General features: G+C 44.4%; 1 protein-coding gene across 1 annotated transcript in view; it reads left to right on the plus strand.

Moving 5' to 3' along the window:
- Positions 1-1,579: 1,579 nt before the first annotated feature.
- Positions 1,580-17,316, plus strand: part of syt9b (synaptotagmin IXb) — a 158,389-nt gene continuing 142,652 nt past the window's right edge. Inside the window, exon 1 of the mRNA XM_072271385.1 lies at positions 1,580-1,727. Within this exon, the coding sequence (XP_072127486.1) occupies positions 1,580-1,727 (148 nt within the window). The remainder of the gene's footprint in view (positions 1,728-17,316) is intronic.

Raw genomic sequence — 17,316 nt, forward strand, 5'->3', positions numbered from 1 at the left:
AGTGCGTGTCTTCAGGCTCCTCATTGATGGCATAAATGAAAAGAGGCCATGTCCTGGGTCCTTAATCGCGGATGCCGCCTTTTTGAAGATGTCCTCGAGGGGGGCAAGAGCACATCACAAACAAGAGAAAATCTGATGCTGGAAACCCAAGCGACACACGCGAAATGCTGGAGGAACTCAGCAGGCCAGGCAGCACCTATCGAAAAGAGTCCAGTCGACTTTTCGGGCCGAGGCCCTTCCCCATAGATGTCCATGATGGAGATGGCTGAGTGTGTAACTTTCTGCAGCTCTCTCCAATCCTGCACAGTGGCCCCTTCCGTACCAGACGGAAATTCGCAGATTGCATTTCACAACTCTTCATGTGTCGCCTTGCGACTGGTGTCAGACATCGTCGACACCTTGTTTTACAGAGTATCACGTTTCTGATTTGGGGGTGTTGAATCTGGTTTAAGAAACCCTCCCAAGTCATACAATGCTGTCCCTCTAAAACGGCAAGATCAAATAGCGATGTTGTAACTCGACTATTTTCGTTACAAATGCATGGGATAAGGAGTTTTCCCGGTGGACAAACGTATTAAAATAAGTGTGTGTGTGTGTGTGTGTGTGTTAAGTGGGGGGACGGGAGTGAATGGGAGTGGGCTGAATAGGAGGACCGGGAGGGTGAGAGCGAATGGGAGACCAACTCTAGCCTCTGAAGCGAAAAGACCCTTCCAGAGCAACAAGACGTGGTGCATTATTCCCTGTGCAATACCAAGACTAGGCAGAAATGTTGCTGGCCCTGACTTCCGACTATCAGTCAAACAAGACCCCCCCCCCCCGCACGCCACACTGTCCTCGACTGCGTGTCAACATTCTATTGCACTCCCCCCGCTATGATACTTCGTTCGCCATTTGCGAAGACGGGCCTCCTCACGATTCCGTTTGAGGTATTTTGCTACGCGCGCGTTTGTTTCGTGCACGGTCGCGTGATCTTTCGGAGTGTGCGATCTAGTCGAAAAGAACTTCAGGACGTCCCGAAAGGGATGAGGCGGGTGTTACAGAAATGTCAGCCTTTCCTTGCTGAGTGAAGTTGGTTTATAAAGAGGTCAGAATTCTCTGGCACCGGCGGAGGAGGGAGCTGTAGGTAATTAGCCCAGCATTTTTAAGGCTTTGCAAATCCCTGGCGGACACATCTGCTAAGTAATCTGGTCTGGGAGCCATTTATCTCAATTGAATAGGAGCGGCTCTCTGCTACGGGCGCCAATGGCCAGCAGCCGTGATTCAAAACGAGATAGGGCTGGAGACCTTTCTGCCACATTAAGTGTGTCGAAATAAAACTACTTGGCCCAACGGGTCCTGGAGGCGTTATTTTGGGAGGGTGTGGATGGGCGGGGAGCAGATCTAAGAGACACAGACCCAGGAACTATTTCTACAGAGAGAGAAAGGAAGCTTGCTTGGGGTGCGGCTGGATGTGGAGGCCGGGAAGTCTACTGAAGGGGACGCGTTGGTGCTGTCCGCGGTGCTGAAGCTCACCGAATGTGCCGCCCCCTCTTCCCGTTACTGCGTAGCTGAGACCCATTCAGAAGGATGCTGATGGGAAATGACTGCAGACCGAGAGGACGAGCTTTGTCAGAAAGCGCTCAACATTGTGACCGAACTCTGCTTTAAAGGGCTGGTGGAGCACGAGAGCTGTCTGGATTTTTCCTACTATCTCCGGGACCGGGGCAGGCCACGCCACACGGAGTCAGGTACAACATCCGGATAGATACAGTATAGATATTCTCTCTCTCCCTCCTCGCTCACTCTCTCGTTCGTTCTCTCTCTCTCGCTCTCTGTCCCTCCCTCCTCTTTTTTCTCTTTCTGTCTGCCTCTCTCTCTCCCCCCCCCCGCTGTGCTAAAAGTACATGTGGGGCAAATTCTCCACTCGCTGTTCGTGAACCAATATACTAAACCTTCATCTATTAATTTATCCTAAATGATATGTAAAAGTGGTAGTTCGATATGTGTATAGTTAGGTAAAACTTTTTATGGTTATATATGCAGATATGTGATCATAAATATAAACGTAGATTTATGAATGCGTGCGAAGCGATATCCGTGTGTTGGATTTATAGGTAGGTCCGAGACTGAATACACCTACACATAGGGGTGTGTATATACCAGTGGGTTATAGATGCACATGTAAAAGTCCCTCTGAACCAGGGCAGCACATGAAAACGAATGTCCCCGCTGTAGCCAGGCAGCCAGGGGTGATGCAGACACTAGTTATCAGCCAGTCTAGACGGCAACGCTGAGCAAATCTCGACTTGAAGCGATCTCTCGCATCCGTCGGCGGTTTGCAGCCGAGCCGCGTAGGCCGAGTCTTCCAGCTGTTGATACCCACGGCTCCGGCGCTCTAACCATCGGTTACATTCCCCCACCCCTCAGCCTGTGGCAGTCTCTGGTTAAAGACCGTGTTCTTACTAACAGGTGCACTTTGGAAAGTTTAAACGCGTCATAAACGATTCGGGAATTATTTCAACTGTTTCTATCAGTTTAAATATTACATGAATATATGAAGTAGACTTGTCGATACGTTTTTCTTCAGAGACGCAGGCCACTGACTCTGACACAGGCTCGTCAGAGTCATCTATGCTGGACCAGTCTTTCAAATTGTTCCCAGGTGTAGATCCTTGCTCTCCCAGGGAGGAGGTCTCTGGAGCTTCTGTAGCACGCCGGGCTCGGTAATGTCCATGGCACTGTTTTGGCGATGCATTGCTAGGAAAAAAAAATAGGTTCCAGAAATTACACAGAAGTACTTAAAATAGACCGTGGAAATGTTCTAAATGTAGGTCATTCATTGTTTTATCTATCTAATTGGCCGTTGCTTTAAATAACCCCATTCCGGTTAATAGAATATAGAACGTAGAACATTGAGTACAACACCAGGAACAAGGCTTTCGGCCCACTATGTTGTGCCGACCGAATCAAATAGCTAACTAATCTCCTCTCCCTACACAATGTCCATATCCTTCCATTTTCTTCACATTCACGTGTCTATCCAAATGCCTGATAAAAATCCCTAATGATTCTGCCTCTATCACCACCTCAGGTAGTATATTCCAGACACCCACCACTCTCTCTGTGTCTTTTTTAAAAAAATTACCCCTCATTTCCAAAACTTGCCTTTGAAATTACCCCCCTCACCTTAAATGCATAATCTGTAGTATTGGACAATCCAACTCTTGAAAAAAGATACCGTCTGTGTACTCTATCTATGCCTCTTGTAATCTTATAAATCTCTATCAGATCGCTTCTCAGCCTTCGCTGGTCTAGAGAACTCAAGTTTGTCCAAGCCACGGGTTATATTGTGAGGGAGGAAAGGGTCGTTTTAACGATATGAAGTTTAGGTCAGAGGCCTTGATTAAGAGGGCGGGAACACATTAAAGTGCACAAACTGGGCTGATTGGTATTGGGTTTTAGTGCTGATTCCTGGTAGGCATCCAAGCCCAGACACTCCCCAGGTTCCGGTATAATAGTGCACGGTTGTTAAAATGAAATCCTGCCGCACTCGGTGCATTTGTTGCTTGCTCGGCTGGGAACTGCTTCTCGAGGGATAACCGGCCGCTCCAGCCTGGATCTGTGGAAAGGTGAACATTCATTGAACGTCTGTCACCTTACTCCGCGATAAACCAGCCTCCGTGGTACAAGGCGAGACGACAGTGGGTTCCGCTGCGGTTCGCAGTCACACTTGCCACGCCCTTTTGTACTTGGTCCTTTATTCCCTTGAAATGCATATCACGGGAAAACCGCGGTTTCTTTGTGCGGGGAGTGGGGCGTTGGTGTGCGGAGCAAATTAATAATTGTCTTATTTTTGCCATCCACGTGTTGCGTGTTAACTTCGAAGAACTGTGTGTTAGATGGGGTTCTGAGTGGGTGTGTAATCTTATATGATGTATCCGCGGGTATCCCCGCTGTGGGATGCGGTGGCTTTAGTTGAAGAGGGACTGAGTAAGCTTAACTAACTGCTTTCTGGAGTTAGACTCATTTTCCTTTCTAATACTACAGCGATTCTTCGTAAAAGGATAATGCCGCGTTGGCTTCGCACTAAGCGCCGAAAGCACACAGCCAAGTTATTCTTGCAGTTACCACCTACTGTATTGACATTATGGAGGGGGATCGGATGTGAAAGCTTTTCCTTCCGCAGTTTCACCTTTCAGCTTTGTCTGAACTCACAGCCCAGGCTCCAGGACCTGAGCTTGCAGTCTCGGTGTCCAAAATGCAATTAATTTGGATCGGAGACTTGCTGATAGACGCTGACGAAATAATAATTAATCACCAGACTCGCTAATGCCGGCAAGATATCAAGAATAACTAGGCTGTGATGTCAAAACTACGACTGGTGTAGAGAGTACTTCATTATCTTGGGACTTTAAAGTGCATGGCAAAGTGGAGTATTTGTAATTGTGAGAGACTGCTACAGTTCAGAAGGCAAAGTCCGGTGATTAATGAAAGACTTGCTTTTAGAAACACACCTCGCAACTCTTTGTAAGTGATTGTAAAATATCTCACTGTCAACTAAGTTCTGCTTGCAATATCAAAGTTTAAAGTAAGTTTATTATCAAGTACATATATGTCACCATATACTACCCATGTATTATATTTTTCTTACATTAGAACAGAGATATATAATATAATCAATAAAAAGCTGTCAAACAACCAATTTACAAAAGACAAACATAAATACAAATATAAACAAATGAAACAATCAATAGATAGATAGATATAGTATAGTGAAAAAGCTTTAAGCACAGAAGTTTTGGGTAGCGTAGTAGTCAGTGCATTTTGCTTCACAGTACAGCGACTTGGGTCAATTCACAAGTTCACACTGCTGCTTGTAAGGAGTTTGTATGTTGTCCTCCTCATTACCATGTAGATTTCCTCCTGATGCTCCAATTTCCTCCTACAGTCCAAAGACCTACCACTTGGTAGGTTAATTGGTTGTTGTAAATTGTCCCGTGATTAGGTTAGGATTGACTAGGGGGATTGCTGGGTTGAATGACTCAAAGGGCAGAAAGGACCTATTCTGCACCGTATCTCAATACAATACACTTATATATATATAACTAGGATGCCTAAGACTTTTGTACAGTACTGTACCTGTCAACATGGAGGAGAAAGCAAATTTGTATATCTAGCAGGAGCAAAGGATGTGGGGAATTGCTTATGTGGGGTGCCCAAGGGCAGATTGTGGGACAAATGGCAGAGGAGTACCAGGGTCAAGAGGGGGTGGTGTGGGTGCAGACACATCCGGCCCTGCAACACCAGGCAAGGTCTTTCAAACAACTGGTTTATTGATCATTCAAGAATGTCTCCTTGGTGCTTCCTGCTCCCTCCCCTCTCCCTTCCCCTTTTCTGAACCATGACTCCCTTCTTACTGCCCACTTCCCACTCTCAGTCCACAACAGAGACCCGTATCAGAATCAAGATTATCATCACTCACATATGTCATGAAATTTGGGGTTTCTTACAGCAGCAGTAAAGTGCAATAAGTAAAATTACCACAGTACTATGCAAAGGTCCTAGGCATCCCAGCTATATACTGCATATTGTATGTGCCTAAGACTTTTGCACAGTACTGTAGATAGATAGATAATGCTGAGAACATGAATCATAAAATTCTTGAAAGGGAGGACATGGGTAATGGAATCAGTTCAGAGTTCAGGTGAGTGAAGTTATCCCATTGGTTCAGAAGCCTGACGGTTGCTCTGGAGGTGCTTCTCCATAGATGAGGTCTGACCTACTGAGGTCCTCCAGCAGTTTGTATGAGGCAGGGTCCGAATGGATTTATCAATAGAGAAGATGATGCTGATGAAACAGTGATGACTTGCCGACAGCAAACAAACCTACTAACTACTCTACTGATCACACTTTTCCTGGTAAACAATGCTTGCAGTCAATAGCCCATAACTTCCCTTTGGAGTTGAACGTTTGAACCGCCAGGTTGACATGGTACTTTTGCGATGTGAACTGAAGTCTTGAAGGTGCAGAACAGTTGCGGCATGATGTGTACAGGACGAATCAAGCTGGCGAAACCCCCAGTCAGTTCCATGCGGCAGAACTGAAGTGAGACAGAGATGAGGCAACAGAGTCCATGCTCAAGAGTGAGTAACGAGCTGATGTTTGACTGATTTAAGTGTTGGACCTGACTGGAAAGGCAGGGTACAGGCTGAATCGGGGCAGTGGGGCCAGGCCGGAGAATGTATTGAAACAGCAGAACCAAGTTCGAGAGCAAGGAACGACCCATTCCTTAGCCGATTTAAGTGCCAAGCCAGGTTGAAAAGATCAGGGTGTTAGGACAGGTAGAGAGGGATGGGCCAGTGTTCAGCTTGCTGCCTGCAAGGTTTACTAGTCTCCGCGCTGAACTGAGGCTGTGGTCTGCCACAAACAGGCTCCTGGATCGGCTGCAATGATGACTGGCTTTGTGGCTGTGGACTCACTTTCGTGAACTTCATTTCTGAATATTATTTGCTTACTTTTATTATTTGCATGCTTTGATTTTCTTTCTGCATTTTGGGTGCTTGATAGTCTTTTTATCATTGAGATTCTTTGTTTTGTGACTACCTGTAAATCTCAAGGTTGTATATAGTATACATATGTTGATAATAAATTTATCAAATCTATGAGAGTTCTTTAATGATGCAACCAGCAGGGTGGATCAAGGGGATCTAGACAATGTAAAGTATTTAGATTTCCTTAAGGCATTTGATAAAGTGTCTCATAAAAGGATAATGTACAAAGTGAGGACACATGGGATTGATTGTGCATATTAACTGGGATTATGGATCAGTTAACAGATCACAATGAATATGTATAAACAGCTCTTATTAAAATTGTACAACAAAGACATAGTAAAGTTTATTGTCATCTGGACAAGTCTATGTGTGCACAGGCACGATGAAAAACCTATTTGCAACAGCGTCACGTGCATATCATCAGATAAGCAGCATTCACAAGTAAAACATGAATTAAACATACAGACAGTGGTCACTTTATTAAGTACATCTTGTGTACACTGAGTGTAGTTTATGGTCTCCTGCTGTTGTAGCCCATCCATTTCATGCTTTGATGTGTTGTGCATTCAGAGATGCTCTTCTGCACACTACTGCTGTAACACATGGTTATTTGAGTTACTGTTGCCTTCCTGTCAGCTTGAACCAGTCTGACCATTCTCCTCTGACCACTCTCATCAACAAGGCATTTGCACTCACAGAACTGCCACTCATTAGATTTTTAAGTTTTTTTGCACAATTCCTTGTAAACTCTAGAGATTACAGTGCATGAGATTCCAGGAGATCAGCAGATTCTGAGATATTCAAATCACCCCGTCTTGAACTAACAATCAATGTATGGACAAAGTCACTTAGATTACGTTTGTTCTGATGTTTGAGCTGAACAATAACTGAACCTCTTGACCATGTCTGCATGCTTTTATGAATTGAGTTGCTGCCACATCATTACGAAGGGTCTCGGCCTGAAACGTCGACTGCACCTCTTCCTAGAGATGCTGCCTGGCCTGCTGCGTTTACCAGCAACTTTGATGTGTATTACTTGTTAGATATTTGTATTAACTAGCAGGTGTACAGGTTTACCTAATAAAGAGGCCAATGAGTATAACTTGTACAAGAAGGAAGAAAAACCAGGAAAAACAGGTCCAACCTATACAGTTTCTTTTTATAACTCGTACTGCAGTCCCAGTAAAATCCTTGTGAATCTTTTCTGCACTTTCTCTATACTCGCGTCATTCTACGGATGCACAGTAGAGAGCATCCCAACAAAGTGTCTCACTGAATGGTACGGAAACTGTACCGTGGCAGACAGGAAGGCTCTACGATGGGTAGTTAAAGCTGCCCAATGTATCACCAGCACCAGCTTAGCCATCATCGAGGGCTTATGTACAGAAGGGTCTGGAAAATGGCCAGTAACATCATGGAGGATCCCACCCAACCTACGCAAGGACCATTTGTCCCACTCCCATCAGAGAGGACGCTACGTAACATCCATGCCAGGACCACCAGACTCTAAAACACAAACAACAGGAATTCTGCAGATGCTGGAAATTCAAGCAACACACATCAAAGTTGCTGGTGAACGCAGCAGGCCAGGCAGCATCTGTAGGAAGAGGTGCAGTGGACGTTTCAGGCCGAGCCCCTTCGTCAGGACTAACTGAAGGAAGAGTGAGTAAGGGATTTGAAAGTTGGAGGGGGAGGGGGAGATCCAAAATGATAGGAGAAGACAGGAGGGGGAGGGATAGAGCCAAGAGCTGGACAGGTGATAGGCAAAAGGGGATACGAGAGGATCATGGGACAGGAGGTCCGGGAAGAAAGACAAGCGGGGGGAGAACCAGAGGATGGGCAAGAGGTATATTCAGAGGGACAGAGGGAGAAAAAGGAGAGTGAGAGAAAGAATGTGTGCATAAAAATGAGTAGCAGATGGGGTACGAGGGGGAGGTGGGGCCTTAGCAGAAGTTAGAGAAGTCGATGTTCATGCCATCAGGTTGGAGGCTACCCAGACGGAATATAAGGTGTTGTTCCTCCAACCTGAGTGTGGCTTCATCTTTACAGTAGAGGAGGCCGTGGATGGACATGTCAGAATGGGAATGGGATGTGGAATTAAAATGTGTGGCCACTGGGAGATCCTGCTTTCTCTGGCGGACAGAGCGTAGATGTTCAGCAAAGCGGTCTCCCAGTCTGCGTCGGGTCTCGCCAATATATAAAAGGCCACATCGGGAGCACCAGACGCAGTATATCACCCCAGTCGACTCACAGGTGAAGTGTTGCCTCACCTGGAAGGACTGTTTGGGGCCCTGAATGGTGGTAAGGGAGGAAGTGTAAGGGCATGTGTAGCACTTGTTCCGCTTACAGGGATAGGTGCCAGGAGGGAGATCAGTGGGGAGGGATGGTGGGGACGAATGGACAGGGGAGTTGTGTAGGGAGCGATCCCTGCGGAATGCAGAGAGAGGGGGGGAGGGAAAGATGTGCTTAGTGGTGGGATCCCGTTGGAGGTGGCGGAAGTTACGGAGAATAATATGTTGGACCCGGAGGCTGGTGGGGTGGTAGGTGAGGACCAGGGGAACCCTATTCCTAGTGGGGTGGCGAGAGGATGGAGTGAGAGCAGATGTACGTAAAATGGGGGAGATGCGTTTAAGAGCAGAGTTGATAGTGGAGGAAGGAAAGCCCCTTTCTTTAAAAAAGGAAGACATCTCCCTCGTCCTAGAATGAAAAGCCTCATCCTGAGAGCAGATGCGGCGGAGACAGAGGAATTGCGAGAAGGGGATGGCGCTTTTGCAAGAGACAGGGTGAGAAGAGGAATAGTCCAGATAGCTGTGAGAGTCAGTAGGCTTATAGTAGACATCAGTGGATAAGCTGTCTCCAGAGACAGAGACAGAAAGATCTAGAAAGGGGAGGGAGGTGTCGGAAATGGACCAGGTAAACTTGAGGGCAGGGTGAAAGTTGGAGGCAAAGTTAATAAAGTCAACGAGTTCTGCATGCGTGCAGGAAGCAGCGCCAATGCAGTCATCGATGTAGCGAAGGAAAAGTGGGGGACAGATACCAGAATAGGCACGGAACATAGATTGTTCCACAAACCCAACAAAAAGGCAGGCATAGCTCTAAAACAGACTCTAAAACAGTTACTTTCTCAAGCAGTAATGCTGATCAACACCTCCATCCACTAACCCACCCCTCCACACCCCCAAACACCACTACTTTATCGTTTCCTGTTAGTCACCTTATGTAGAGATACTCCTGTGCCTAGTGCCTCTTCATGGACATACGAGGGGTGATTGATAAGTTCGTGGCCTAAGGTAGAAGGAGTCAATATTAGAAAACCTAGCACATTTATTTTTCAACATAGTCCCCTCCTACATTTACACACTTAGTCCAGCAGTCGTGGAGCATACGGATCCCTTCTTTGTAGAAGTGGTCCACAGCAGGGGTGATTGATACGTTCGTGGCCTAAGGTAGAAGGAGATGAGTTATACAGCTCTCGTTACATGCACGTGCAGATCAACTCTTTGAGTGAAAATGCAGAAAATTTGAAGTTAATAACTCATCTGCTTCTACCTTAGGCCACAAACTTATCAATCACCCCTGCTGTGGACCACTTCTACAAAGAAGGAATCCGTATGCTCCACGACCGCTGGACTAAGTGTGTACATGTAGGAAAAATAAATGTGCTAGGTTTCCTGAAATTGACTCCTTCTACCTTAGGCCATGAAATTATCAATCACCCCTCGTAAAATCAATCTATGCATATAAGCTATCTTATGTACTTATACTTCCCACTGTTTTTATTATTAGTATTGTGTTCCTTATCTTACTTTTCTTGTGCTGCATCAGATCTGGAGTAAAAGGTTTTCCTTTACACTTGTGTACAGGAATTGACATTAAACTATCTTGAACTTTAATCACTTCCTTTCTATAGTACAGTGATCAGAAACACACACAATACTCCAGGTACAGTCTGACCAATATCCTGTATAGTTGAAAGATGACTTTCCAATTGCTGGACTCTGTTCCTCAACCAATGAAGGCCAGGTTGTCACGCACTTCGTCATCACCCTGTCTAATGTTGTCACCACCTTTAAAGAATTATATACCTGTACCTATAGAACTCTGTTGTACGTGAAGGGAACTACTTTTGTTCATATGTTCTACAGTTACATTGTGGACTTGAACTGTTCCCACAATAAATGGACTCACTTTCAAGGACTCATCTCATGTTCTCGATATTTATTGCTTTTATATTACTATTTTGTTCTTTTTTGTATTTGCACAGTTTGTTGTCTTCTGAACTCCGGCTGAATGCTCAAGTTGGGCAGTCTTTCATTGATTCTGTTATGGTTATTATTTTATGGATTTATTGAGTATGCCCACAACAAAATGAATCTCAGGGTTGTATATAGTGACATAAATGTACTTTGATAATAAATGAACTTTGAACTTTAAACATGGACATCACGGTGGTGTTGCAGTTCGCAAGACACTCCTACAGCACCAGGTGTTTCATAGTTCAGAGTTCAATTCCAGCACTGTTCTCTAATTTGGGTGCCTAAGACCTCTCCACAGTACTCCAAACGTGGAGCAGAGATCAAGTTTGCAAATCTGGCGAGGGCAAAGGATGTTGGGAATGGTAAGGATGGAGTGCCATACGAGGAGTGTGGGACAGGTGGCAGTCAAGGAGTGCCAAGAGTAGGGTGTGGCTCAAGGGCAGACACACGCAACCCTGAGACACCAGACAAGGTAAATTGATTCCTTACAATTGGTTTATTGATCATTATAGAATATCTCTTTGGTGCTTCCCACTTCCTCCCCTCTCCCGTCCCCTTTTCCCAACCATGATTCTGCCCTCTCTGCCCATTTCCCACTCTCAGACTCATATCAGAATCAGATTTATCATCACTCACCTAGGTCATTAAATTTGTTTTTTTTCTTTTGCAGTTGCAGCAGCAGTACAGTGTAATACATAAAATTATTGCCACACTGTGGAAAAAGTCTTTGATACCCTTGCTATGTATTTGTGCATAAGACTTTTGCACAGTACTGCAGATAGAAAAGATCTAGGGGAATCTGTGTCAAATGCGGGCAACTGGGACTGGGCTAGACGGGAATCTTGGTTGGCTTGGATCAGTTGAACTAAATGGCCTGTTTATCTGCATAGAACTCACCAACCCTAGTAGCTACATGACTGTGTCATCTGTGATTGCAGTTGGAGCTAGTTTACAAGACCATAACGGTCTTGAAATCAACAACTCATTACTGTTGTAACCAGTAACTCAACAACAGCAGAGTTCCTCCAGCACATTGTTCAACTTCAACTTTACTGTCAACTGACTGTACATATATACAACCAAATGAAAGAACATGATGCTTCCACAAAACCTGTATCACACAGCACGTAAACCAAGATATTACCACAAATAAGTTAATAAAATATAATTCAAAATTCATGTATTGTGCTGCACAAGTAGCCAGTAAACAGTAAATAGCTTGCTGTCCTAGTGATGAAACCTTGGTGGTGGCAGAGTATCGCACGGGAGTACCATGGAGACCAGGTTACTGGCATTGAGCATGAGTCCATGGTGCGGAAGGGAAAGAGGGAGAAGAGAGGAATGGTAGTGATAGGGGACTCAGTTCTTAGAGGAACAGACATGTATGGGACACCTGGATGGTCCGTTGCGTTCCAGGTGCTAGGGTTAGGGATGTCTCAGGTCACGTCCACGGCATTTTGGAGGGGGAGGGAGAGGAGCCAGTTGTCTTGGTACAAACTAGTACTAATGACATAGGAAGCAAAAGCAAAGAGGTCCTAAAGAGAGAATTTAGAGAGCTGGGTAGAAAGCTGAGAAGCAGGACCTCCAGTGTAGTAATTTATGGACTGCTACCTGTGCCAGGTGCTAGTGAGTGTAGAAACAGGATGATGTCGCAGAATAATGTGTGGCTGTGAAACTGATGAGGGGGCAGGGCTTCTGGTTCTTTGATCATTTGGGACCTCTACTGGGGGAGCAATGACCTGAAGGGTTGCACCTAAACCTGAGGAGGACCAATATTCTCATGGTCAGGTTTGTTGGAGCTGTTGGGGAGGAGGTTTAAACTAATTTGGAAGGGGTGGGAAATGGAGTGAAGGGACTCAGGATAGGACAGATGGTAAAAAAGCACGAATAGCATGCAATCAGACTGTCAGAAAGGGCAGGCAGATGATAGAACAAAATTGCAGCCATCAGAGTGAATATCAGTGCATTAGGGATGCAAAAACAAAAAGAGTAGCATATACAGTACTCAAAGTGTTATATCTCAATGCAAGGAGTATAAGAAATAAGGTGGATGATCTTGCTGCACTATTACAAATTGTCAAGTATGATGTTCTGGCCATCACTGAATCATGGTTGAAGGCTGGTTGCAGTTGGGAACCAAATATCCAAGGTGACACCTTATATCAGAGGGATAGGAAGATAGGCAGATGGGCTGGTGTGACTCTTCTACTAAAGAATGACATCAAATCTTTAGAAAGATGTGACATAGGATTGGAAGATGTTGAATCTTTGTGGATTGAGTCAAGAAACTGCAAGTTTAAAAGGACCACGATGGCACTTATATACAGGCCTCCCAACAGTAGCTGAGATGTGGACTACAGATTATAATGAGAAATAGAAAAGCCGTGTCAAAAGGCAAATGTTATGATAGTCATAGGAGATTTCAACATGCAGGTCGATTGGGAAAATCAGGTCAGAATCAGGTTTATTATCACTGACATGTGTCATGAAACTTGTTAACTTAGAAGCAGCAGTTCAATGCAATACGTAATATAGAAGACATATAAATGAATGAATTAATTACAGCATATGAATATTGAATAGATTAAAAATCATGCAAAAACAGAAATAATATATATTAAAAAAGTGAGGTAGAGCTCATGGGTTCAATGTCCATTTAGGAATCGGATGGCAGAAGCTGTTCCTGAATCGCTGAGTGTGTGTCTTCAGGTTTCTGTACCTCCTACCTGATGGTAACAGTGAGAAAAGGGCATGCCCTGGGTGCTGGTGGTCCTTAATAATAGACTCTGCCTTTCTGAGACAGTGCTTCCTGAAGATGTCCTGGGTACTTTGTAGGCTAGTACCCAAGATGGAGCCGACAAAATTTATGACCCTCTACAGCTCCTTTTGGTCCTGTGCAGTAGCATGCCATCCCCCATACCAGACAGTGATGCAGCCTGTCAGAATGCATTCCGTGGTACATCTATAGAAGTTTTTGAGTGTTTTTGTTGATATGCCCAGTCTCTTCAAACTCCTAATGCAGTAGAGTCGCTGTCTTGCCTTCTTTATAACTGCATCGATAAGTGGGGACCAGGTTAGATCCTCAGAGATCTTGACACCCAGGAACTTGAAACTGCTCACTCTCTCCACTTCTGATCCCTCTGTGAAGATTGGTATGTGTTCCTTCATCTTACCCTTTCTGAAGTCCACAATCAGCTCTTTTGCCTTACTGATGTTGAGTGCCAGGTTATTGCTATGGCACCACTCTACTAGTTGGCATATTTCACTCCTGTATGCCCTCTCGTCACCACCTGAGATTCTCAACAATGATTGTATCATCAGCAAATTTGTAGATGGTAATTGAGCTATGCCTAACCACACAGTCATTGGTATAGAGAGAGTAGAGCAGTGGGCTAAACTCCCACCCCTGAGGGGTGCCAGTGTTGATCGTCAGCGAGGAGGAGACACTATCATCATAGATTGTGGTCTTCCGGTTAGGAAGTCGAGGATCCAATTGCAAAGGGAGGTACAGAGTCCCATGTTCTGTAACTTACCAATCAGGATTGTGGGCAATGGATCTCAATGAATGAATTTGTTGAGTTCCTATGTGATGGCTTTTTAGAGCAGTTTGTTTTTGAGACTACTAGGGGATCAGATGTCCTGGATTGGGTGTTTTGTAATGAACCGGAGGTGATTAGAGAACTTAATGTACACAAACTCTTAGGAAGCAGTGATCACAATATGATTAAGTTCAACTTGAAATTTGATAAGGAGAAAGTAAACTCTGACATAGCATTATTTCAGTGGAGTAAAGGAAATTACAGTGGTATGAGAGAGGAGTTGGCCAAAGTAAATTGAAAGGCGATGCGGGAAGGGATGACAGCAGAGCAGCAATGGATTGAGTTTCTGGGAAAAATGAGAAAGGTTCAGGATAGATGTATTCCAAAAACAAAGAAATACTGGAATGGCAAAATAGTACAACCGTGGATGACAAGGGAAGTCAAAGCTAATGTAAAAGCAAAAGAGAGGGCATACAAAAATTAGCAGGAAAATAGAGGATTGGGGAGTTTTTAAGAACTTACTGAAAGCAACTAAAAGAATCATTAAGAGGGAAAAGATAAAATATGAAAACAAGCTGGCAAACAATATCAAGGTGGCTAGAAAAAAGCATTTTCATGCATATAAAAAATAAAAAAGAGATGATAGTGAATATAGGACCGCTAGAAAATGAGGCCTGAGAGGTAGTAATAAGGACCAAGGGGATGGCAAATAAATTAATTGAGTATTTTGCATCAGTCTTCACTGTAGAAGACACCAGCAGTTTGCCGGATGTTGAAGGGTGTGATGGATGAGAAGTGAGTGTAGTTACTACTACAAAGGAGAAGGTGCTCAAAAAGCTAAAAGACCTAAAGGTACATAAATCACTTGGACCAGGGTTCTGAAAGAGGTAGAAATTGTGGAGGCATTAATAATTATCTTTCAAGAACTCTGGCATGGTTCCGGGGGACTGGAAAATTGCAAATGTCACTCCACTTTTTAAGAAAGGAGGGAGCCAGCTGAAAAGAAATTATAGACCAGTTAGCCTGAACTCAGTTGTTGGGAAGTTGTTGGAGTCAATTGTTAAGTATGAGGTTATGGAGTACTTGGTGACCCAGGACACGAGAGGACAAAGTCAACATGGTTTCCTTAAGAGAAAATCTTGCCTGACAAACTTGTTGGAATTCTTCGTGGAGGTTACAAGTAGCATAGATAAAGGGGATGTAGTGGATGTTGTAAACTTTGGACTTTCAGAAGTCCTTTGACAAGGTGCCACACATGAGCCCATGGTATTACAGGAAAGTTACTAACATGGTTAGGGCATTGGGCTGATTGGCAGGAAGCAGCAAGTGGGAATAAAAGGATCCTTTTCTGGCTGGCTGCCAGTGTCTAGTGCTGTTCCGCAGGGGTCAGTGTTGGGACCACTTCTTTTTCTGCTGTATATCAATGATTTAGATGATGGAATAGATGGCTTTGTTGCCAAGTCTGCAGATGATATGAAGATTGGTGGAGGGGTAGGTAGTGTTGAGGAAACAGGGTGTCTGCTGAATTGAGTTAAATTGAATTGAATTGGCTTTATTTCTTACACACATAAGGAGTAAAAATCTTTACATTACGTCTCCATCTAGGTGTGCAATGTGCAACTTATAGTAATTTGCGATAAATAGTATGTACAACAGGACAGTCAATATAGCATAGAAGTACAATTGCATCAGCATGAATTAATCAGTCTGATGACCTGGTGGAAGAAGCTGTCCCAGAGCTTACTAGCCCTGGCTTTAATGCTGCACTACCATTTCCCATATGATAGCAGCTGGAACAATTTGTGGTTGAGGTGACTCGGATCCCTGATGATCCTTCGGGCCCTTTTTACACACAATTGTCTTTTTAGGCATCCTGAATAGTGGGAGGTTCACAACTACAGATGCACTGGACTGTCTGCACCACTCTCTACAGAGTCCTGCGATTGAGGGAAGTACAGTTCCCATATCAGACAGTGATGCAGCCAATTGTGCCCTTGTAGAAAGTCCTTAGGATTTGGGGACTCATGCCAAACTTCTTCAACCGTCTGAGGTGAAAGAGGCACTGTTATGCTTTTTTCACCACATAGCCAGTATGTACAGACCACGTGAGATCCTCGGTGATGTGTATGCTGAAGAACTTAAAACTGTTCACCCTCTCAACCCCAGATCCATTGATGTCAACAGGGTTAGCCTGTCTCCATTCCTTCTGTAGTCCACAACCAGCTACTTAATCAGTTTAAGGACTTAGACAGATTGGGAGAATGGGCAAGAAAGTGACAAATGAAATACAATATTGGAAAATGCATGGTCATGCACTTTGGTAGAAGAAATAAATGTGCAGACTATTTTCTAAATGGGAGAAAATTCAAAAATCTGAGATGCAAAGGGAGTTGGGAGTCCTGGTGCAGAACACCCTAAAGGTTAACTTGCAGGTAGAGTTGGTGGTGAGGAAGACAAATGCAGTGCTAGCATTCTTTCCAAGGGGTCTTCAATAAGAGCAGGTATGTGATGCTAAGGCTTTATAAGGCACTAGTGAGGCCTCAACCTGAGTACTGTAAACAGTTTTGGGCTCCTCATCTTAGAAAAGATACTCCTGTGCCTCCTTCCTGATGATATTGAAATGGGTACACCTCTTTCTTCCCTTATTAGAGTGACAGAGTGAAAGAGGGAGAGCCTGTGGTATGTCAAATTACTGGGTGAACGAGTAATCTTTGGGGTACTGCAAGTCTGTGCCTTTATTGAAGCTTGCTGCATTCTTGAGTGCTTAGTGGAGGGTGCCAGTGCATTTTTTTGCTGGGGGAGCTCGTTGCTTTGCTGCTGCTTATGCTTGGGAGGGGGAGCTAGGGGTACTTAGGTGTTCTAACATTTAACTGTTGTTCATTCTTTGAGGCATTTCTGTTTTCATGGATGTTTGTGAAGGAAAAGAATTTCAGGATGTATATTATATACATTTCTCTGACATTAATTGTACCTTTGAAACCTTTGATA

This window comes from Mobula birostris, chromosome 11 (genome assembly GCF_030028105.1).
Source record: "Mobula birostris isolate sMobBir1 chromosome 11, sMobBir1.hap1, whole genome shotgun sequence".
Taxonomy (NCBI): Eukaryota; Metazoa; Chordata; class Chondrichthyes; order Myliobatiformes; family Myliobatidae; genus Mobula; species Mobula birostris.